General features: G+C 38.0%; 1 protein-coding gene across 1 annotated transcript in view; it reads right to left on the bottom strand.

The window, feature by feature from the left end:
* Nucleotides 1-25,912, bottom strand: part of ADAMTS19 (ADAM metallopeptidase with thrombospondin type 1 motif 19) — a 282,005-nt gene that overhangs the window by 182,872 nt on the left and 73,221 nt on the right. Inside the window, exons 4-6 of the mRNA XM_075543100.1 lie at nucleotides 21,897-22,066; nucleotides 20,107-20,190; nucleotides 19,067-19,224 (exon numbers count right to left, since the gene is read on the bottom strand). Of these exons, the coding sequence (XP_075399215.1) occupies nucleotides 19,067-19,224; nucleotides 20,107-20,190; nucleotides 21,897-22,066 (412 nt within the window). The remainder of the gene's footprint in view (nucleotides 1-19,066; nucleotides 19,225-20,106; nucleotides 20,191-21,896; nucleotides 22,067-25,912) is intronic.

Here is a 25,912-nt window from a genome sequence, read left to right as displayed (position 1 = left end):
GTAGAGTGGTCATGTCAGAAAGTTGTGGTGACTGGAGGCACAGTGTGGGAATAGTGCTTGATCTGACTCCACCACACAGCAAGGGGAGCAAAGCAATGAATACCTGGGAGAATACCAAATATACTTTGGGGCCAGGGGGTGGCACTCCATCCGACTCAACCAGAAAACACTCCTAAAGGTCAACAAACAGACCTGGAAGTATTTATAGGCATTATTATATATTTTTTGGTCATTATTTTGTTGTTTTGTTTTCTTTTGCTCTGTTTTGTTTTTGTGCTTATTATTTTCACTGCATGTCTATCTAGATAAGATAGACAGGATAAACAATTCAGAGGTTCCTGGGGGACACAGGAGAGGGAGAAGCAAGGGAAAGGAAGTGGGTGTTAACAAACTCAGGGACAAAGGAACAACAAGAGATCTAAAATCGATGGCGAGGAGGGTGTAGGAGGCTTGGTAGGGCTTGGTCAAGGGTAATGTAGCCGAAAGGAATTACTGAAAGCTGAATGATGGTTGAATATGATAGTGGGGCAGGACGAAGGAAAAAAGAAATAGAGGAAAGAATTGGAAGACAAAAGATATTTATAAAGGTATAAACATAAGCATGTATATATGTAAATATATTAATATATAATGATAAAAATATAGGTCTATGTACATATATTTATAGGTTAAGTATCAAGGAAGCAGATGGACATCGGACCTCTATTCAAGTCCTCCCTCAATGCAAGAACAACTTGTCCTAATAAACTTGCATTCTGTGATGCTCACCTCTCCCATATGATTGCTGAAACAAAATGGGTGCATAAGCTAAAATGGTGAAGAAAGCTGCTGAGTGGCTAGCTATTAGGAGAAATAGCCTGTGGGGTCTTAAAACTTGAAGTTAAACAAGTGGTCATCTAGCAGGAAAGCAAGAAATCCCATATGGAAGAAATACACCAAACTGAGTGATCACAAAGTGTCAACAGGAAGAAGTATTAGGCATCAGAAGACCCAAAAACAACCATATCGATGGGAATGAGTGGGGTTACAGTGGAGACACAAAGCCCATCTGTAGACAATTGGACATCCCTCACAGAAGGATCACAAAGAAGGAACTAGTCAGCCAGAGTGCAATATAGTACCGAGAAAACACACCACATTCCTCTAGTTTTGAATGCCCTCCATCCACCCCCTGACATCCCACCAGTTCCACCTTACAAAAACGGCTAGACCAGAGAATGTACACTGGTACAGATAAGAGCTCTGGATGCACAGAATTCAGAACAGATAAACCCCTCAGGAGCAATAATGGGGGTAGTGATACCATGAGGATAGGGAGAAGATGGGCGAAGAAGGGGGAGAAAGAGGGAACTGACCAAAAGGATTGTCGTGTAACACACCGTCCCCCACCAGGGGCATGAACAACAGAAATGTGGGTAAAGGGAGACAGTGAACAGTGTAAGATATAAAAATAATAATTTATAATTATCAGGGGTTCATGAGTGGGTGGGGGAAGCGAAAAAGGAAGAGGTGATATCAAGTGGTCCAGTAGAAAGAAAATGTTTTGAAAATGATGCTGGCAACATATGTACAAATATACTTGACACAGTTTATGTATAGATTGTTATAAGAGCTGTAACAACTCTGGATAAAAAGATTTACATATATAAAAAAGTAAGAATAACACCAGTTCATTATTTTACTATATTTCTTATTATGCAGCTGCTGCTTTTATCCATCCCTTAGAAAGACTATATTATTGCCTCAATAAAAAAACAGATATTAAATATTTTTTTGAAATGTCTACAACTATTGTTGTTACTATTTTAAGTAAACAAACACTAAACTGACTGCCATAGAGATGATTCAAACTCATAGTGATTCTCTATAAGGTTTTCAAGGCTGTAAATTTTTTCAGTGAACTGATAGCTCCATCTTTCTCCTTTAGGGCAGCTGTTGACTTTGAACCTCAGACCTTACAGTTAACTGTGCAATGCTTACGTGATAACACCACCAGGGCTACTATTTCTTAGTTATAAATTATTTTTCAACCTAGTGGCTTATGGGAACACCGATGGCATCGTAGATTATGTGTTGACCAGCTAACCACAAGGTCAGCAGTTCAAAGCCACTAGCTATTCCATGAGAGAAAGATGAGGTTTTCTACTTCCCTAAAGATTTACAGTCTCGGGGACTTCAGGGAAGATGGCCATGGAGTAACACATACCACAGGGACTCCACAGAATTCAGCCCAGGAGAGTTGCTTAGAGGAAAATTCAACACTGCTTGAATGCAGGAGGATCATCATAAAGATAAGTAGGCAAAGACCTATGCGGTTTTGAGGGGCTGGGGGCTTTTGGCTTACCTCAGTGGAGGCCAGCTGGGGCTTGACCTTGGCCCCATCGCAGTCTCTGCCAGAGCCAGGACCGTTTGGGGCCTGTAGGGTGGCTTGGTCTTCACGCAACCACCCACCCTGATGCAGGGACTGGACCCTTGGCTCCACAGGAAGGGATTGGGGTTCAACTGCATTCTTGCTCTTGTTTCCATCTCCTCTCTGTCCTTCCCCCCTCGGTCTTGGCAGGCTGCATGGGGGCATTTTCTTGGCGTAGCCACAGCTTGCCGCTGCATCAGAGCAGGGACTGAGCCCTTGAGGCTCTACTGGCAGGGATCAGGACTCAGCTGCATTGTTGCCTCTGTTTCCATCTCTTCACTATATCTGCCCTTCCCCACCCCTCACAGGCTCAGTGGGGCCTGCTTTTTAACCTTTTTAACTCTACTTTGTCTCTTTCTTGGTCTCTCACACACTACCACTAACCTCGAGACCACTCCCCTTAGACTAGGGCATTTATGCTTGCACCATGCTCTTCGACTCCCTGGAAAATGTCACCTGGCTCCTCTAAAACAACAGAATGCAAACAGTCATCAGTCCCAAAGTCCTCAACATAAATATGGGAGAAACAAAAGGCAATGGCAGAATTTGTCCCGAACATAATGACATGCATAGAAGAAGCAGACATTGAGCTTCCACAGAAAGCAATCTTCAGAATGCTACTTGGAGTCATACAGGATATGAGGGAAATAATACAGAGAAAGGATGAAATGATAGAAGAGGTAAAAGCCATAAACCAAAGGGAAATACAGGACCTTGGGGAGGAGATAACAAAAGCCAGAAGCAGATTCACGGACCTCGAGAAGCAACTGGAAGAATCAGAGAAACGCATTAGTGACTTGGAGGACAGCCAAGCAGACTTTAACAAACAAGAACAAAAATCTAATAAGATCATCAGAGAAGATGAAGAAAACATAAGAGCTATGTCTGATACTATGAAGTGAAACAACTTTAGAATTATTGGCTTACCGGAGGAAGACACAACAAAGAAGTCATCTGCAACAATAGTGAGAGAATTCTTAGAGAAACACTTCCAAAGCTTAATTGAATGAAAATCATTTAGGAGGCTGAAAGAACACCAACTAGACTAGATCCAAAGAAGAAGTCACCAAAGCACATAATAGTTAAATTATCCAACTTTGAGGAAAGGGAGAAAATCATGAGAGCAGCTAGGGAAAACAAGCAATCACATATACAGTTTCCCAAATAAGAATATGCTCAGACCTATCAGTAGAAACTATGAAGAAGAAGAGAGAGTGGAGTAACCTATTCCAAAAATTGAAGGAAAACCATGCAAACCCAAGAATACTCTACCCAGTCAAATTATTGACCAAGATAAATGGAGAAGTAAGAGTCTTTCCAGACAAGGAAAAACTCAAAGAATATGTTAGAAGAAACTCCGCCCTACAAAAGATCCTTGCTGACCCAGTAGGGACAGAAGAACAACACTCACCAAGCATAAATAAGAGACCACCACATAAAACTACCTCACCCAGAGGGCAAAAAAGAGAAAAGAGACCTCAAGATAACATTGACTTAAATATAGAAAGACTTGAAAGGCTGTTGAGGTAAGCTTAAAAAAAAAAAGGCAAAAGGGACATAGGGAAAAAGCTACGGTACACAAACATTCCTGGGGTGAGGGCCAGGTAATGTCAGAGACCAGACCAAATGCAGGGATATACATGGTAAACAACTAAAAAGGTGTGGGGAAAGGGAAAAAATAAAAATAATAAAAAAGAAAAGGGTAGCGGGGGCATAGGGCACTAACCCACCCAAGGGAAGGGTATTGTTTGTGTCTCCACAGGGAAAGAGGGACCAGACTTCAACCTGATGCTCCAAGATGTGAATGCAATATGCAGGCGTGGAGTAGAGAACCAGTGGGAAGGTCTGAGGGATTGGCCCCAACCCCAACTACTAAGTGGGCACCTACCCCTCCCCTCAGAAGAATTTATTTCAAAGGATGGCACTGAATCTATAGCTCAAGAAGAGGGACATATCTGACCAGAACTATGGGAGCAGATGAAGGGAGAGGAGGAGAAAGTGGAGCACATCCTGGCCCACCAGACGGGGAGGTTGATGTTCCCAATTAGAGCAGCCAGTCGACAGAGAGGACCACATGGCCGGCCCCACTATGAGACATGACGCCCCTCACTGACCCATAGCCCTATAGGGAACAACACCAGAGACACAGTGTGGGAATTGCACCCAATCTGATCCCACCACACCGAGGCAAAACATTAAGGGGTGCAACAGAACAGCAAGGGAATGGAGCAGCGAGGAGCCCAGGGAATGCTGAAGGTGGACTTTGGAGCCAGGGTGTGGTGTCCCAACAGACTGGACTGGAAAACACTCCTAAAGGCCAACAAACGATCCTTGAACTAACTACAAGTTTTTCTTTCTTGTGTTTTTTGGTTGTTATTTTGTCATTGGTTTGTTGTTGTAGTTGTTTTGTTGTATATTGTTGCTTGGTTTTGCTCTGTCTTGTTTTTGTGCATGTTATTACCTCCACAGGTCTGTCTAAACAAGATAGGCTGGATGAACAATTGGAAGAGAAAACAGCGGGACTGAAAGTTCTGCAGGGACATGGGAGAGGGGGAGGTTGGGAAAGGGTAGTGGTGTTAATAAACCCAGGGACAAGGGAACAACAAGTGATCCAAATAGGTGGTGATGAGGGTGTGGGAGGTCTGGTTGGGCCTGATCAAGGGTAATGTAACTAAGAGGAATTGCTGAAACCCTGGTGGGAACTGAGCATGATAGTAGAACAGGAGGGAAGTCAAAGGAAATAGAGGAAAAAGCTGGGAGGCAAAGGGCATTTATAGAGGTCTAGATAAAGATATGTACATATGGAAATATATTTATACATGAAGATGGGGAAACAGATCTCTGTGCATATAGCTATAGGTTTAGTATTAAGGTAGCAGATGGAAGTTGGACCTCCACTCAAGCACTCCCTCAATGCAAGAATACTTTCTTCTATTCAATTGGCATTCTATGATGCTCACCTTCCCAACACAACCACTGAAGATAAAGAGGATGAACAACCAAATGTGGTGAAGAAAGCTGATGGTGCCTGGCTACCAAAAGATATAGCATCTGGGGTCTTAAAGGCTTGAAGGTAAACAAGCGGCCATCTGGCTCAGAAGCAATAAAGCCCACATGGAAGAAGCACAGCAGCCTGTGTTACCATGAGATGCCGAAGGCATCAAAGAACAAAAAATCATGTAATTGTGTGCTCACCTCCCTGATATGACTGCTGAAGACAAATGGGTGCATAAACAAATGTGGCAAAGAAAGCTGATGGTGCCCAGCTATCAAAATACATAGCATCTGGAGTCTTAAAGGCTGGAAGGTAAACAAGCGACCATCTAGCTCAGAACCAACAAAGCCCACATGGAAGAAGCACACCAGCCTGTGTGATCACAAGGTGTCAAAGGAATCAGGTATCAGGCATCATAACAAAAAATCCTACCACAGTGAATGGGGCGGGGAAGTGCGGAGTGGAGACCCAAAGCCCATTAGTGGTCACTGGACATCCCCTTACAGAAGGGCCTTGTGGAGGAGACGAGCCACTAAGGGTGCGATGTAGCAACGATGAAAAATACAACTTTCCTCTAGCTCCTAAATGCTTCCCCCCTCCCCCCACTCTCATGATCCAAATGTACCTTCCAAGTCTGGCTAGACCAGAGGATGTACGCTGGTACAGATGGGAACTGGAAATACAGGGAATCCAGGGTGGATGATCCCTTCAAGACCAGTGGCGTGAGTGGCGATACTGGGAGGGAATAGGGAGGGTGGGTTGATTTCAAGGGTTGATTTCAAGGATCTACATGGACCTCCACCCTGGAGGACAGACAACCGAAAAGTGGTTGAAGGGAGATGTCGGACAGGGCAAGATATGACAAAATAATAATTTATCAAGGGTTCATAAGGGATAGGGAAGTGGGGAGGGAGGGGGAAAATGAGAACTTGATGCCAGGGCCTTGGGTGGAAAGCAAACGTTTTGAGAATGATGAGGGCAATGAATGTACAAATGTGCTTTACACAATGGATGTATGTACGGGTTGTGATAAGCGCTGTATCATCCCCTAATAAAATAATTTTTAAAAAAAGATTTACAGTCTCAGGAACTCAGAAGAGCAGTCTCACTCTGTCACACAGGCTCACTATGAATCTGAATAGACTCAATGAGTGAGTTCAGTTAAGCAGTTTTTGCTCCTAAAAAATGTGTTATTTTCTCCCTGAAGGCTGGATATTATTAAGTATATAATTTGTGAGTAACCATAGAAAAGAATTAATTAGGGGAGGATGATTTTTAATACCAATAGTGAACTACTAAGCATGTTTGCCATTATGGAAAATTCCAGACAGAGAAAATATCCATGGATTAAATAAAAACTCAACTCTTGCTAAAAAAAAGAATGGACAGAGGAGTAAACATGGTATAAAAAGATCAAGCATAACCTTAAATACCGTAATGGATAATTAGTATAAAACACAATATAGCCTTAACTTGAAATAGTGAAGTAATACGCAATGTCTAGGCAAACATTTACCATTGTGCAGCTATAAAAATCATGTTAGTATGATAGTTTCTCACAGGAGAGGGGCCGGGGTGGTGCACTGGTTAAGAGCTTGACTTAGAGCCTAAAAGCGGGCAGTTTATACATGTGCAGCCAGAGGTGTCATGGGACACAGGCTTGGGAAGCAGCTGCGGAAAAGCGACAGCCTTAAAGCGTTTTCAGGATTCTACTCTGCACACGTGCTGCTATTAGTTAGAATTGACAATGCCCAACACAAGTCTCTTAGCTTAGACCCATCTGTGGTACAAAACCTTCCTTAGTGTAACCTTTTGCCTTTACTTCTCTGGAAAAATTGCCCGAGAGTTTTCTCCTCTAAGCCCCGAGAAGTTAACTTGGTTCTCATTTTTCACCCCAGAGGTTTTGTTACGTTTGTTCGGTTGTTATTCATTTCTTGGGTAAGCTATGGATGATGGGTGGCTTCCTTCTCTTTGTCTGGCCCTACACAGCAGTGTGCTCTGTACTAGGGGTGCACTTTGTGGGGATGGGTCAATATATTAACAATGACGAGGCTACAGACTGTGCAAATGAAGCTACTACAGCCTGCTCTGCAAATGGTGTCCTACCAGGAGGGTACTGGTCAGTGTGTTCCCCCAGGGGGAGCCATGGCTGGCCGTGGTTTGTAGGTATATGCAACCAAATGCACTAGGTGTTCCAGACAGGAAGCCGAAAAGCAGAAAGAAGAGAGAAGAAGCAGAACTAGCAGACTGTCCTGAAGAGAGCTGAGAAGAGACTGGCAAAACAGAAAACTTGGCTTGGTTACTTGGCTAAGGAGACCTAGAGCTGTCTTGCCTTGAAGGAAAGGAAAGATGTTGACTTCATCCCTGAGAAGACATAAGATGCTGCCGGATCCTGAGTTGTACGATGATGCCAATCACAACCATGCGTCTTCTTTAGCACACCACCTAACTGTAAGTAGAGTCTGTGAGTTTGAAGTTGCCATTGTAGTCGATTATTGAAAGTATATGAGAAGTTGGGAGTGCTTTGGGACAAAATGGTGTCTAGAGGTATGTCTGACCTCCTTCTCATAGCAATCGGCCATTGGGTGAGCTTGATCTACATTATTACCCTTTGAATTTAGAGTAAATAATTGTTCATCGTTATTACTCCCACAATTTATGCTATCTTCTACGATAGTTCCAGAGGACTCAATTAAATCATGGACTTGAGCCATGGACTCCCACATCAAAGGATCTTATCCCTGCTTCTATGATTTTTTTCCCACAGAACTACTTCCACTCTCCAATCCCAGGTTTTGGTGTGTTTAAGTGGATGTCCCTTCCTTGAACATATCCTCTTCCCCGCCCCCTGTTTCAGCACTTAAAATGCATGCCAGCAATCGCTTTGCTCCAGAGAGGGCCTATTGCCCACTGAAGAGGCCATCTTCTTTGACTGGCAGTACAGGCATGCATTGTGGGTACTGCAGGCGTGGTTCCATGCCACCACAGGAAGCAACTATTGCAATAGCGTGAGTCATCATTTGGTTTCCCGATGCATATGCAATTTATGTTCACACTATAATATATTATAACTGTTCCATAGTATTATGAATACGTTTGAAAGACTGTGAAAATTATCAAAATATGACACCAAGACATGAAGTGAGCACAAGCCATTGTATAAATGGAACTGCAAGTTTGCTTCAAATTCTCTATTTGTTAAAAGCACAATGCCTATGAAACATGGTAAAGTGAAGCAAATTAAAACAAGGTATGCCTGAAGGCAAGTCAGTTCGCCAAAAACAAACACAATTTAGTACGAGAAAATGTTTTTCACCAATTCTTTACAAACATAACAGAAGCAATATAAGGTGTAGTGTTTGCTAATTTGAAAAACTGTAATGCTTTATTACAAATTAGTGATTACTTTATCAATCAATATTGCTGTATTTGTCTTAAAAATCAAATACACCAACAGAATATGTGTGGCAAAGCAGATTCTCTTTTGTTAGTTATTGAAAATCAAATACCAAAGTTAAAAAAATTGAATAAAATAAGCAGATAGTACATTAGCATTGTAGAGTTTTAAAAACTTGTGTTGCTAAAAAAGTTATCATTCTGAATATACACGTCAAACCAGGTGGCTGAGTGTAAATATGTGAGGGAAGACACAATAAAATGTTCTCGTAAAAAGTAACCATTTACTATTTTCTTCAAGACAAACTGCTGGCTAGCATCCCCTTCATATGCAAGAGGAATTCAAAAAGTTCATGGCTAAAATGGATTAAAAGTTCATGGAATTTTTCCATGAACTTCTTAGGGCCCCTCGTGTAAGTTACAAAATGTGAACATCCCAAGTCTGGGAAAAATATGACCATGCTCAAAACTTATTGCCGAGCTTGTCAATGTTTTTTAACCTGAGTATTTTGATTATAATCAATAATATAACTTTTTCCCTCAACAGACTTCCATTGAAAATTGACCATTAATTCTATACTTTGTCATATAAATTTGGCATAATCACCGAAGACAAAATGGGTGCATAAGCAAATGTGGTGAAGAAAGCGGATTGTGACCAGCTATTAAAAGATATATTGTCTGGAGTCTTAAAGGCCTGAAGTTAAACAAGTGGCCATCTAGTAGAGAAGCAAGAAACCCATATGGAAGAAGCACACCAGCCGGGCAATCATGAGGTGTCATTGGGACTGAGTAATAGGCCTCAGAAGACTCATAACAAATGAACAAACAAACAAAAACATATCGTTGAGAACAAGGTAGGTTGGAGCAGAGACCTAAATCCCATCAGTAGACAATGGAACATCCCCCCACAGAGGGGGTCACAAGGAAGGGATGAGTCAATCAGTGTGCAGTAAAGCAACGATGAAACACATAATATCCCTCTGATTCATTGCGGCTTCCTCACCCCCCACTATCATGATCCCGGTGAACCCTCTCACTTCGGACTAGATCGGAGCATGTGCACAGGTACAGTAAGAGATAAAAGCTCACAACACGCAGGATCCAGGAACAGGAATGGGAATAGAGATACAAGAGAGCTAGGGGGGAGGTAGGAAGTGGAGGGGAAGAAGGGGGAACTGATCACAATAATCGAAACATAACCACACCCCCACCTAGGGGAGGAACAACAGAAACCATGGGGGAAGGGATACAGCTGTTGGTGTAAGATATGAAATAATAGTAATTTATAATTTATCAGGGGTCAAAGGTTGGAGGGTAGGAAGTGAAAAATGAGGAGCTGATACAAAGAGCTCAAAAAAAGTAACTGTCTAGAAATGAATGATGGCAATATATGGACAAATATGCTTGATACAATTGATATATGGATTGTTATAAGAGCTTTAAGAGCCCCATTAAAATAATCTTTTAATTAAAAAAAGAAAAATATATATGTCTGGTATTTTATCATATTCAAAATCTGGATATAAGTACTGCTTAAACAATGGAGAAGGTTTTCTGAAACTTTCGATACAAGCTTTTAAAAAAATCAACTAATTGCAAAGGAATTAATTCTGACTTATAGCAACAAGGTCAGTGAGACTACTCTCACTTCCACATCTTTCTCCCGCAGAGCAGCTGGTGGATTCATGTTGCTCACCTGGAAGTCAGCGGCAGGACACATAACCCAATGTGGTGCCAGGGGTCCCTTTGGGTACAAGGCAGGGACTGAATGTATTTAACATTTCCCTTTCATTTTCCTTTCATGGTAGGAGTAAACATTGTGACAGGCCCCCATTCCTGGTTTTAAAGGTTATGTACCACACAACTCTAGATGCACATTTAGATGCACAACAGTGTAAATGATTTCCTTTGCTACAGCGGATTGAGTGGATTATAAGTACCTTTTATGTGCCACCATTAGATGACACATATGAAAACTACAATAGGATTTTACACTGAAGCCAAAAAAGAAAAAGATAAATGACATACAATCGCCTCAGTGATGCGATAGGGCTCGAGGAGGAGTGAGGAGGAAGTCTGGGGAATTGTATTAAATAATGAATAGTTCTCTTTTGCCAGCAACAAATGGAGAAAGACACACCCAAAACAGATGACGTTCACTATGGCAGTGCAGAAAGTTAAAGAACCACATAAAATCAAACCTTCACCTTTGCGCCAAGAATCACTAAGTGTAAAGTGTATTCAGATGTAGGAGGAAGATATTTATGTGTTTTTTCTAAACTTACAACATATTATAATGCATGTGTTTTCAACATGACTATTTGATTTACATAATGCGAAACAAGGGACTTCATCTGTAACTAAACAACATGATAAAACTCTGACAAATGCACTGCTTATTGTCAAGGGCACTTTGGGTCCTTCCCAGAGCCAATTTCTGTTCACTTGGCAATCAAATTAATAATGAACTTTATTTCAAAAAGCATACGCTCTTTTATTCTAAATATCCCTATCTAATATTAAAGAACAAATTGTCACCAGCATTTAAAAACCTCAGATAAGACTCTTATTAACTACCTCCAGAATTTTACTTTTCAACTTTTCAGAGGACCAAAAGGATGTATTTTTAAGATCACATTAGCTAAGATTTTGGGGGGATGGTGGAGATATGTTTGCTAACCAGACCTGTGCTCCAGTGAATTTAAATTCCCTCATTTTTGACTCATGTTGGCTCAGTATGCATGAAGCATGCATCATAGTTTCATTGTGTAAATTTATGGAAATGATATCGTTAGACTTTGGCAACTGGAAAGACCAATAAATTCTACTTAGGTTTAGATTTATATTGAGAAAAAAAATGTAGCTTTTAATTTCCAAGAAGGAAGATGCATCTGAGTAAAAGTCTCATTGAAGAGTTTTATAGTACCCTAGGATATACCTATAAATGATTCATTCAAAAATTATTCTGTGATTTGTATTAAATCAAGAAATTTCTGCCATTTCAATATTTTATTAAATGTTCTGTCTTACTTGCCAACGGTATCAATTGAAATTACTTTTAGAAGTGTACTCATGTATGGAAATAATTTCAATAATAATGAAAGACAAAATTCTGTAATAAAATTATATGTTAAGTTAAAGATTATTTTCAGGGAACACTGAGGTTTGCCTTCGACATGATTTCCAAGAGAAATTTGAAAATTATGTTAAGAAATCATAGTGTTAGCAGATGGAAAATGATATTTTTCATGTTTATTGCTATGAACCTAAGAGCTAAAGTCAGCTTTAAACGATGTGCTTCTTTTATATCACAAAGAAAAATTTAACAAATCTATTACTATAGAGTGGTTCTGATTTATAAATACTGTTCATTTTTGGTGACGTTCTTAAATTCATGAGCATAAGTGTCTCCTCAACAATGTGTTTATATAGTGTGCAACATTTAATAGTTTTTTAAGGTGAGCAATTACTGAAAATTGGATCTGATCCAATTTAATCATCAAATATGGATAAGGATATGAAATTTATGGAGTAAAATAATTATATTTTCATTTAAAACTTCCTTGAAAATTCAAAAATGTGATCACCTTTAGACTTACACTAAAAATCAGTTATTTTTCTTTAATTAGAGAAAGTATTGCTTGATTAAATAGTACCAAGTAATTTTTGAGCAGAAAAATCCTCTAAGTTTAAGGTCCTAGATGTAGAAGAAAAGCCTTACTCAATGTCACAGTAGAATAAAAGGAGACTAATTGTCATTATCTATCTGTATTCAACCATTGAAGAAAGATAAGACTGCTCCTGTAGAGATTTACAGCCTTAGAAACTCTATATAAGACCACAGAGTTGGAATTTACTCATGGAAGCATGTACTGTTATGTATGCATGCCCTTTTAATGCTTTGATTACTTGTAATCTATCCAAAATAACCATGAGCTAATGTTAAAAATCAGATAAAGTGAAAATATAATCAAAAGGTTTCTTCTTAGGGAGATATCTATAGAAACGACTTAGATGTAGGAACTGAATCAAAGGTCATGAAGGTCAAGAACTATAGCTTCAAGAGACATCTAGGTTAATTGGAAAACACAGTTCATAAAGATAATATTTTATATACTAGTATATTGAGTAGCCTCTGAAGTCTTTAATGCTTGTAAGTAGCCATAAAAGACAACTGTGTGCCTCTAAAAATAAAAATAAAATTAGCCATTAGTCCAAATGACCAATGGCCCTCAAGGATAAATTCTAACAGGAGAACAGAGGAATTAAATGGTACTCTGCGACTTTCCACCAACCACTCCGACCAAGATCATTATAGACAGCCCCACTTAGAATGGGCTTTTAAAAAAAAGTAAAACAAAAACCCAAAGAGGACCATTAAACAAACGAAAGACCAGACTTGTTCATCCACAATCACTGTTGTTTTTGGGTGCCATCCAGGCATTTCCAGCCCACAGGGCCCCCATGCACAACAGAACAGAGCAGTGTCAGGTCCTGGGTCATCCTCACAAAAGTTCCTATGTTTGAGCCCATTGTTACAGCCACTGTGTCAATCCATCTCCTTGAGGATCCTCCTCTTTTCCACTGTGCCTCTACTTTAGCAAGCATGAAGTCTTTCTCCAGGGACTGGTTTCTCCTGGCAACATGTCCAAATTAGATGAGATTGGGTCTGGTCATCCTTGCCTCTAAGGACCACTCTGGCTATACTTCTTCCAAGACAGAGGAGCTTGTCGTTTTAGCAGTCCATGGTGCTTTGAATATTCTCCTCCAGCACCACAATTCAAATGCATTGATTATTCTTGTCTTCCACATTCAATAGACGACTTTCACATGCATACTAAGTGACTGAATATGCCCTGGGTTGGGTCAGGTGCACACTAGTCCTTAAAATTACAGCCTTGCTTTCAAATACTCTAAAGAGTTCTTGTGCAGCACTACTAGTGGAAACTTTGACACTATTACCCGAAGAACATTTCGATACTATCAAAAGACCTAGCATCTGGGGTGTTAATGACTTGAAGATAAACAAGCGGCCATCTAGCTGAGAAGCATCAAAGCCTACATGGAAGAAGCAAACCAGCCTGTCTGACCACAAGGTACAGAAGGGACCAGTTATCAGACATCAAAGAACTAAAAATCATATCAAGGGGTGCCCATCCCTCTGATACAATCAATGAAGACAAACGGGTGCATAAGCAAATGTGGTGAAGAAAGCTAATGGTGCCCCGCTATCAAAAGATATATCATCTGGGGTCTTAAAGGCTCAAAGATAAACAAGTGGCCATCTAGTTCAGAAGCAACAAAGTCCACATGGAAGAAACACACCAGCCTGTATGACCACAAGCTGTTGAAGGGATCAGGTAGCAAGCATCAAGGAACAAAAAAATCCTATCATTGAAAATGTGGGTGAGTGCAGAGTGGAGACCCAAAGCCCATTGGTAGCCAACAGGACACCTCTTGCTGAAGGGTTGTGGGGAGGAGAAGAGCCAGTCAGGGTGCAGGGTAGCAACGATGAAGCATATAAATTTCCTCTAGTTCTTAAATGCTTCCACCCCCCAACCACCACTATTATGATCCCAATGCTACCTTACAAATCTGGCTAGACGAGAGGATGTACATAGGTACAGATAGCAACTGGAAACACAGGGAATCCAGGACAGATGACTCCTTCAGGACCAGTGGTGAGAGTGGCGATGCCTGGAGGGTGGAGAGAATGTGGAGTAGAAAGGGGGAACTGATTACAAGAATCTATGTATAGCATCCTCCCTGGGGGGTGGACAGCAGAGAAGAAGGTGGGTAAGTGTAACATATGACAAAATAATAATAATTTATGAATTATGAAGGGTTCATGAGGTAGGGGGAGTGGGGAGGGAGGGGGAAAATGAGCAGCAGATATTAAGGGCTCAAGTAGAAGGCAAATATTTTGAGAATGATGATGGCAACAAATGTACATATGTTCTTGACACAATGGATGGATGTATGGATTGTGATAAAAATTGTATGAGTCCCCAATAAAATGATTCAAAAAAAAGAAACAATACATCCCTTGAGGCCACTTTCTAGCAAAATGATAAATGGATTGTACACTAAGCAACATGACAAATGTGCTTTCTAGAACCATCAGCTATATGAGATGAGCAAGGCAACATTTGCCCCAAAGCAAGGATGAGATGACAAAGAGACATAGGGAAGCAAAATGAATAGAGACAGAGAACCCAGAGGCGAAACTGGAAGAATACTATCACACTCCATAGACTGCAACCACCATCAATGTCATGGAACAATGGTGATTGTGATTCTTGATTGTGAAAACTATTTTATATGTGAACTTTCATCTAAAACACAATAAAATATGTTCTAAAGAAATGTTCCTTAGATAGGAGGATAGTGAGACCTTTGTTCAAGTAATTTGAATATTCATCAGGAAAAAACAATTCCTAGAAATGACAGTGTGTCTATTGGAATATGTCAGTGAAAATGAGTGAGATGGATTGATGAAATATTCCCAACAAGGAGTTAAACTTATCAACAATTAAGACAATGATGTGTATTTTAGTGTTTTATAGATGATTCAGATTCAAACGATGGCAACAACAACCATTATAAAAATAAATATTTAAAGTCACATGTTGACATTTTTAAGCCTGGTCATAAAATTTTATAATCAAGTTCCCTAAGTAGAAAAGTTAAATAATTGATGACATTTATATGCAATAAAATCGTATGTCTTCTCCTTCCACAAAACGGTGTAGATCTATATGAGTATAACACTTTCCCAATACTGCACCAATCTACTACTCAAACCAGTGCCTTAAATAGATACGAGATGCATACGCTCAGAATACAAGGAATTTAACAACAAAAATTTTACAGAAAAATATGTGAAAATTTTTTTAAATGTGAAAATCTACCAATGATCTGAGAAGAAAATGAGATTAATACATTCAAGACTAATTTCTTAATGAACTTAAAATGGTTTGGGAATTTCATTTTGCTTGTAATCTTTTTTAAAAAAATTAACATTTTGACATTAAAATTACCTTTTCTCTTTTAAAACATTTTGTCAGAATCTATGTAATAAATAATTAGATTTTGAAAGATAGTGTCAATTTTTTCAGTATAAAATTAAATATCTCTTAAAAAGAGAACAATCTTCAGAACTCTGCACATTAAAAAACCAAAATTTTGCTCAGAAGTACCAAAAATACCATAGCGCCTATCAAAGAGGAAATCCTGTTCATTCGTTTTTGTTGAGCACATACACAGTAAAGCATATATCAAGTCGGTCGTTTCCACCTGTACTGTTCATGATGCTCAATACAGTCTTCAAATTTTGTAGCCATTCACCCCCTCTTTTTCGGAACTGTCCTTTCCCGTGTGCACAAGCTCACTGCCCTGTAATGCTGCCACTTCTTTTGAGTTGTGATTGTCATTCTGGTCTCACATAGCTAGTTCTTGAGAGCACAATGTTCAAAGAAGACATTCTTCGATGGTGAAGCTAGATTATTACTTGATGTTTTAAGAAGACTTCAAGTGATACTTTTTATTTGTCTTAAAGAATAGCTCTTAATCTTCAAAAATATTCAAAAATGGTTTTGATGCCGCCTCCCCTTTTCTACCATAAAAATCTTGTATAGAGACACTGTGCAAACCAAATCAATATTGTTGGTTTAATTCCAACCCTGGATAGGGTGTCTGAGGCTGTACATATTAATGGAGCAGAAATCCTCATCTTTCTTCCAAGGAGTGGCTGGTGGATTTGGCATTAACAGGGCAATGTTTAGGAAACAGTGTCAACATAGCTCCAGTAGTTGAGATTGACCCTGTGATGGACTATCCTCGGTCTCAATGCTCTTCTCGTTGCATCAGGCATCTTGGATCCTTATCCATTGCTAACTTACATTCATGCTTCAACATTGCGTTGGGTTTTCTGCATTTTATGTTGATGTTACTTTTTAAAGGTATTAATTTTTGCCACCTACTTTATTTACTCATCACTTTTCTACCTATAACCATACTTACTACTTAAAGTAAAACCAAACATTAGATAAACTGCCTAATAGGAAAAGGAATAATCCACTTGTTTCTATTTTCTTAGTAAATACTAGTATACTTAACCATTTTAAAATTTAAGTATTTGCTATCTGAGAATATAAAAGGAACAAAGGTACATAGTTTTTGAAGCAAGCTAGTGTAATAAGAAATATTTAGGAAAATCCAATTGTTTTGCTGAACAAAGAAGACATTCTTTTAAATTAATAGAATACTTTGTTTCAAAGTAGACATAGTCATTCAAATAAGTGGAATACTAGCGTTCTATCTAGCTATTCAGTGAACTTATAGGGCAAACAAATCAGTAAAATTCTACAGAAAGGAGAGCATGAATTATTAAATAACGTACACTGGTTATAGTGAGCTAACAGAAAAAAAACAAGTAATATTGTTTCATAAGAATATTAATGTTAATACCAATGTTAAAAATTCTACAGATAATTTTTTCATCTAAATTAAGCCACAAAAAGCAAATATTAACTGCATTTTACAAAAATGGTTGCAAAAAATTTCTGTAAAAATATTATGAAGGTTCTATTAGGAATTATATTGGCTTTATAAATCAACAGAAGAATAAATATTTCAATAACAAAATTTTAATAAGTGAACAGTTTATTTAGGCCATCTTTGATTTCTCTCAGCAGTGCTTTGTTATTTACACTTTTCAATCATTACACATATTTGCTTAAATTTATCCTAAAACATTTCATTTTTGTGAAATTATTACAATTTTACAATGATTTAATGCCATTTTATATAAATAAAACATTGGCTGACTAAATTATGATTATAAAACATCTATAGTATACCATTCTACTGAAGGATTTTTATAAACTGGCTTAACATTCTGCGATCTTAAAAACCCGATTAAATACTCTAGAAATAGTTTTGCTAGGTTTCCTAGAATCTTAAACATACTGAGTAGTCTCATTAGTGAGGAGGGGCAGTTTTTCATCTTTCTTGTACATATTTATAACTTTTCTCTCTGTCTTCTGCTCTACGTATTAGTTATGATCTATAGTACAATACTGAATAACAGTGAGCATCATCTTGCTAACAGTGTTAGAGACAAAGCAGTCCGCGTTTCACCATTAAGAATGACATAAAATGTAGCTTCTTTATAGCTAATCTTGGTTTTATGTTAAGAAAGTATCATCTAAGCAGCCATCTAAGTGAGATGTCAACTAAATCCACATGGAAGAAACACACCATCATCAGTCACGGAAGGACTGCAAATCATATCATCTGAAGTTGAAGGAGAGATTAGTATCAGAGCCTAAATTGTGAGAATCCAGTTGGCAGAAGGCTAGGGGTGACAGTGGCAGCTCCAGATTTGTCTGTGTGAACTACACAGGAAGTAAGTCTCCATGAGCTAACCTCTCTCCACAATGGAGGGGTGGAAGGAAAGTGGTAACTAAACAGAGTGCACTGGAGAGAGGAGTACAGAAGATCAAAGGCATACATCTGACTTGAACACTTAAAACTTTGTAAGTTTCTCCCCTTCTGATGCATGCTGGACCTGATCTGGTTTTCAACATTATCTTTATTTTGGTTTTGTTTGTTCATATTAGAGTGTATCTCAGAGTTGTTATGTCATTGGAAGTCACTCTCTTGAAGTTGTGTGATACGTTTTTTCTGTGTTTTGGTATGTGAAACCTAGGACAGAATGTAGACAAGGGTCTCAGGGGTGGGAGGGTCCAGTCGTGGATGGGGGAGGGGAGGGGCAAGTTGTAAAAGGGAGATTAAGTCAAGAAGCACAGAAAGAAAAAAATGTTTGAAAACTGGTTGCGGTAGCAAATGTGTAATTCAGCTTGATGAGATTGAACTATGGAATGACATGATATATGTCTTAATTCCAAATTAATAATATTTCAAAATACCAAATTATAAAAGAACCCTTAAGAATTCTTTAAGAATGATTGGTTTATAAAAAAATCATTTTATTTACTCTTATTCTGTGAGTCAGTTAAGCTGAAAATGGTGAATTCAGCATGATGTAAGTCATTGAGTGTAATTTTTTTTAACCAAGTCTATACCAACAAATGGTTGGTTATTGGTAAATTAGCTCTTCAGAATTGAGGGAAATGGCAACATTATAACAAAAAGAAAACACAAGTTCAAGAGTACAAACATTAGATCCATGCAATAATGGAATGTACAGCACTATCATCCGATTAGAAATGTCACTCATTTGCCTCTGAACAACTTACCTCGTTATCAGTATAGCTGCATCCACGGGAGTCATGTCTTCTCCCCAGCTTGTTGACATCTCTACATGTATATCATTCTTTTTACCAAATTCTTCATGTTGCCATTTACAAAAGCTTTCTAGCATTTTCTCTCCATGGTGTCCAATATATAGATCTGACTGGAAAAAAAATTACACTTCAAGTAAAATTACATTCAGATGTACCAAAAATTAAAACCCAAGAGAACTTCCTGAATGACTAAAGCAGGCTACTCCTCATGACACGAATGAGACTCTGGCAGACTGAAGAGTGGAGTTAGCCTGAACTGGCACCGCAGCCTGGGGGGCACAGTATTTCAGCACTCAGCAGCACAACCAAGCTTGGCAGCTCAAACCCACAAGCTGCCCCCAGGAAAAGATGCCGCCTTCTGCTTGCATAGAGATGTGCAGCCAGAAGCCCTGGAAGACACTTTCACTCTGTCTTAGAGGGTGGCTGGTGATCAGAGTAGATCCATTGGCAATGTGTGTGGAGCTAATAATCTCAAAACATCGAGAAGGTTCAATAACTACAAGACCTGTGTAATGCTATTTCGATGAAGGAGAGAAATACAATGGAGTTATCAGAATGTGGGACTGTGGTACTTGAGCAAATCATGGTTTCTACAACTTAAGAAAAAAAAGTTTCCAAAATTCCCAGGTAAACAGCATGCCAAGATGATGCCGCACTACTTTCTCCAGGAAATAAGTCACAAATAAAATAAAAATGTTAAAGGAGATTTTATATAGTAAATTAAACTCCTATTAAGATGACTTGTTAAACTTACAGTTCAAAAAAACAAAGGTTTTTTATTAGGATCCTTCAGAACTAATTCTTTCCATTTTTTGCAATAAAATTGAGGTATCAACGAAACTAAGAGCCAGGATTATGCATAGTGTAAGCAACACCACGTATTTCTTATTTTCGTGTCATTAAGAAACACATTCTGAAAACTCTCTTTATTTAAATCCTGAAGCCCACTTCTTACCCACTCAATTGAAAAACACAATTCAAGACTTTCTTACTGGAGTTTCGTGGAGCAGAATAAGCTTTATCACACGAAGACTGACTTGCACGCCAAGACTCTTATGTTGGAAAAGGTTAAATACCTAAAAACAAATAAAAATAAGCATTCTGAAATGAAGTGAAACACATTTAATCTTTCTTAATAAATCCCAAATATAGAAGTCTTATTTTGTTGAGAACACTTGTAAAACTGGTTCTTAATTATTTTAATTGCCTAATAACTAATTATAGCACTTTAGATATTAATCCAACATTCTGAAAGATCCTTAACTTAGCTTTGGTAGCCTCGGCATTACAATAGGCTTCAGTGAGAGGCTGAAATTTCCACACATTGCCTATATGAATTTGTAGTAACCAGACTTCCTCATGAGGCTGAAACATGCTTATGTCCACCTTTGTTTTGTGAAATAATTCTTCAAATGCAGCCTGCTTTATACTACCGCACATTTCTTTTCTCGTGGTCCTTTTTTCTCTCAAGCTTGATTTCCGATGGGAAGAGGGTTTTTAAAGTTCTACACTTCTGTGCTACCCTGGGATACCTGAGCATGCAATACATGCTCACAGGTGGCTTAAAGGTTTTAGATCATTGTTATGATGGGCTTACCCAAAATGGGGAGTTGTAGCAAAATTTAAATCAAAGTCAATCAAAATTTTGTGTGGTTCCTTACATTTTTTAAGCATGGTATTTCCGTCACTTTTATTGGAAGATACTACAGCGGCACAAAAATCTTGTGGATTTAATGCAATAAGGAGACTAAAATTGTTATGTCATTAAGAAAGTTATGGAACAGAGCTGAATATGGACAGAAATTACTGAAGTATGAGAAATCCAGTTAACCAGAGAAACAATGGTTATGATATTAAATGATAGTAAAAGGTTAGTAAAATGAGAATTTTGTAAAGCATAATATGCTTACTCTTGACTTAACGCATCTTATCTTTCATTTGGGAACTAAACATATATAAAAGTATGTTTGGCTTTGATTTTTATTCCAATTTATTCTCTTTAAAAGGCCAATTCATTACAAGCTTCTAATTAAGTCCGATTGATTACAAGCTTCTAATTCTGCCTTGGGAAAGGCGTCTGCAGCAGAGTGTGAATGAAGACAAACCATTGGTTTGTTGGTTGCATTTGTAAGAGCATACTAGTAGAGTTGTATGAGCCCCCAATAAAATGACGACCAAAAAAAGAACATACTTGCTTTCTGTAGTTTATACATTATCTCCTGTAACTAGATACCTGTGATTCAATTGGCTAAACATTTAGCTACTAGATACCTGGTCTTACTCATCAACTGGAATCATCTGAAACCCAGTCTATTATAAAGACATGTATAAGAGAGTAATGAACTGCCAAATTCCATCCCTTTTTCACCTCACAATTTATCTACAATGTTTCTGTTGAGACCATATATATACAAGTACATTACATTTCTTCTATTTTAAATAAGTAAATTTTTAAAAATGTCAAGGAGAGCACAACTACACAAAGGACTGTAGAAGAAGCACTTTAGCACATCAGGATGAATGATTATTTTTTGAAGTACAACTTTATTTTGATATTTAAAAGTTGGATCTACTCAGAATACCTAACTTTATTTTGATATTTAAAAGTTGGATCTACTCAGAATACCTAAAATATTGTTATCCAAGATCATAAAAAGGAAAAGTACAGTGATGAAATACATTTTAAATAACTTCATCATAATTCATCATAAATACTCACACATTTCTGCACCAGAGTTTTCTCAAAAGAAAAAAATCCAAATGTGCGTTACAGTTTGCCTACCATATTTAAGATGGTCAGGATGAGCCTCCTGGCGGCGTCGGCTCCATGATAGGAAACCACGGCGGGGTCCGCCACCACCACTGTCTCTATGTTGTATTCTTGAGGTAATTTGTAGGAATGCCGTTTCCCTCTTCCGCTTTCCGCTTTTCTAGACCTGGGTCTTCCTTTATCTGCAACAAAGAAAGGAAATGTTTTAATGCACCCCCCCTTAACAAAGGATACAATATGAATCATTCTTTCTTAATATTCAAGAAAAGTACTGAATAGTAACATGTGCTGATGATGCCACAGCAAGCAAAGAGTTTCGAAAGCAAACAAGATATTAGAAGCTAAAAGGACCTTGGCTTTGTAGTAGGAGTGAGAAACAGAACACCCACGGCTTCTGCCAGGACTGTAACTGTTCTTGTGTCATTTTGGGGAAACTGACATAGTCCACTTAGCCTCAGTTTCCTCATATATAAAACAGATAATAATAACACCTCCTTTATAGAGTCAAGAATGGATCATCATAAGACCACATCAATAAGATATCTAACACAGACTTCCATATAAACAAAATAATTCAATAAATAAACGACACCATGATTTCCTTTTCAAACCAGGAGCAAAATGAAGGTCAACTTGCAAAAAGTACTTGAAGTAATACCTTACAGATCAACTCCAGGCAGGTCCCCTGAGCTACAAAGCCATTATGAAAGGGTTGCTGGAGAGTTGGCTCTGCCCCCTATTATATTAAGGTTCAGACAGCGTTAGGACTACATGCTAATAAAGATGTCTCAAACATGGCTAAACAAAAACAGAAACCATTAGGACAATTCTAATTGTGAGGACATAAAACTTGGGCAGTTCTGTTTATCATAATGTGCCACTAAAAATTGTACTAGAAATAGATGCTTGCAATATGCTAAACAAATAAGAACTGCTTTCAATCAGTAGCAGTATATAAGGTAAAAAGGGGGACAGATGATTTTCACAGTAATTTCTCATTAAAAAGAATCAAATTTATTAATATTCAGGAAAGTGAAAATTATCATTGGGAGTTTAAAGGAGGATAAATACACTTTGAAATACCTTTACAATATCCTGTACCTTTGCTCTTAAAAAATGTATCAATCAGAAATGCATACATTCATGTACCAAATAACCAACAAAATTATTCATAGTAAAATTATCCTTAATAGCACAATGACCACCAATGGTATATTGAATAAAGAAGTGATAGTCCTACAATAGCATATTATACAACAGTACAAATGAGCCACCTACTACAATGTACGCTATATTAGATAAATCCCCAAATCAACAAAAATGTTCACTGACATTTTATCAATTTCAATTCACATATATAGGGTTTCTGAGACTAAATCGTTACAGGAATAGAGAGACTCATCTGTCTCCTGCATAGGTGGGTTTGAAACCAAAGATTGATCACAAAGCCTAATGCACAGTGCCACTTAAGGCCCCTTTTTCAAATCATAAAATTTAACAAACAGAATAGATCAGAAGACAGTATATGGTATATAATTCTATTCATAGATAAATCAAGAACAGAGACTAACACACATCACTAGAAATCAGAATAATGAATACCTAAGGAAAGAGAAATGGATGCTTATGAGTTGGTTTTACCATTAATATAGGTCTTCACGAAGTTAGGTCTTCAAGGCAATAAAAACTTTTCAAACATGGTCAAATGAAAGCAGAAACCATAAAGAAAATGATTTATAAATGGGATGACATAAAATGGAAAAATAATTTCTAATCAGTGTTAATTATTCAGAATAATAAGTATATTCTTCTGTGCTCATTTTGGGAAAATTCACAATGTTGGGTATATTTTTTGTATACTTTCTTATATGCATTTTGTGTTTCAGCAGTGAATTATTTTCAACACCTATATTAAGATATCTGCACACCATAAAAATGTACCCATTTTAAGCATGCAATTCAATTAGTTCAATAACTGTATGTGGTTGTGCCAATCACTACCACAAATCACTGTGAGGTGGCTATTATGTGTCCTTCCCCATGTCGTCCATCAAAATTGATATCTCCTAGCAGCTATGAGCTCTTCCCGTTAGTTGTACTTGTGGTATTGCATATTTAAATTTTTCACAATAATGTCAGTGGTCTCTGAAAATGTGGGGATACTCATTTAGAGCTCCTAGAAATCTCTACGTTGCTTTGAATGTGAGAATATGTATTCAAATAATTTTAGTCAATCTTGTTGAATTCTGATAGATCTATTCCTTAATCTTGTTTTAGGTGCCTAGACTTTTATTAGTTAATTCAATTCAATTACATTATAGTTTAATACCTACATCCTTCACCTTGCTCTGCCATTTATCTTATTTGTACTATTTCAGGATTGATTTATATCTAGGCTTTTATTCTTGTGGCAAAATATATATAGCAAGGATATCATTTTTAAATCATTTTCAATGCACAACTCAGTGACATTAATCCTATCCACATGTTGTACAGCCATCATCGTGCTCTATTTCTGGAATTTCTTTATCCCATCAAATATAAACTCATTATCCTTTAAGCATTAATTCTCCCTTCCCTCCATCATTTTGTTAACTATTAATATTTAATCACGGATGCCTTTGAATTATGGTGTTGGTAAAAAATATTATTTGTGCTTTAATGACTCTGCAAGGACATTAGACTTTGTGGACCATAGCAATCTATGGAGAGCCTTGAGAAGAATGGGAACCCAGAGCACCACATTCTGCTCATGTCAAACCTATGTGTTGATCAAGAGGTCGTTATGCGAACAGAACAAGAGAATGCCGCAGTGTGTAAAATCAGGAAAGGCATGCATCAGGGTTACATCCTATCACCATACAGATTCAATCTCTATGCTGAACTAATAATTCTAGAAGCTGAATTATATGAAGAATGTGGCATAAAGATTGGAGGAAGACTTATTAACAACCTGCTACATCCAAGTGACAAAACCTTGCTTGCTAAAAGTGTGTAAAACTTGAAGCACTTACTGATATAGATCTAGGATTACAGACATCAGTATCAATTAAAACAATGTAAAAGAAGGGCAAAATCCTCACAAATGGACCAGTAGGTAACATCATGATAAATGGAGAACAGGTTGACCGTGTCAAGGATTTTGTCTTGCGTGGATCCACCGTCGATGCTCATGGAAGCAGTAGTCAAGAGATCAACCAATGCATTGCAATTGATAAATCTGCTTCACAGTGTTGAAAATCAAGGTTGTTGCTTTAAGGAAAGAGGTGATCCTGACCCAAGCTATAATATTGTCAATTGACTTATATGCATATAAATTTGGATATTGAATAAGGAATACCAAAGAAGAATCAATGCATTTGAATGAAGTTTCTGGAGAAGAATGTTGAAAACCCCATGGATTGTACTTTGGACATGTTCTCAGGAGAGACCACGTTCTGGAGAAGAACATCGTGCTTGGTAAAAGCAAAAAAAGACCTTCCCAGAGAGGGATTGATACAGTAGCTCTAACAATGGACTCAGACATAACAACAATTGTGAGGATGACACAGGGCCGGGCAGTGTTTTGTTCTGCCGTATTGCCGCTGTAAATTAAAACCAACTCTAAATCACCTAACAACAAGAAAAGGGGTTTTCATCTTTGATTGCTCACACCTTTGGTATCATACAGAAAAATCTTTGTGAAAACAAAGTACTATGTTACTTATTAAGATATTTATAGTTTTGCGTTTGACACTTGCTTGAATGGTGCCAATGATTAAACAATGATCAGTCAAAGATTTACTCCCTCAGAAGATGGTCCTGACCTGCTGCTTCCAGAAGGTCACAGCCTTAAAACTCTACAAAGCAGTGCAAACATGGAGTCACCGTATCACAGTTAATTGTATGCTAACTAGCAACAATGGTTATTATATTTAAGTCATTGGTCCAATTTGAACTAATCTTTTTAGATGGCATGAAGTATGGTTCCATGGTTATCTCTTTGGAGACCTACTTGCCCCAGGATTATTTGTAGGATAGGCTATCCC

Source organism: Tenrec ecaudatus, chromosome 2, assembly GCF_050624435.1.
Source record: "Tenrec ecaudatus isolate mTenEca1 chromosome 2, mTenEca1.hap1, whole genome shotgun sequence".
Taxonomy (NCBI): Eukaryota; Metazoa; Chordata; class Mammalia; order Afrosoricida; family Tenrecidae; genus Tenrec; species Tenrec ecaudatus.
This window is presented reverse-complemented; position numbering and strand designations above follow the sequence as displayed.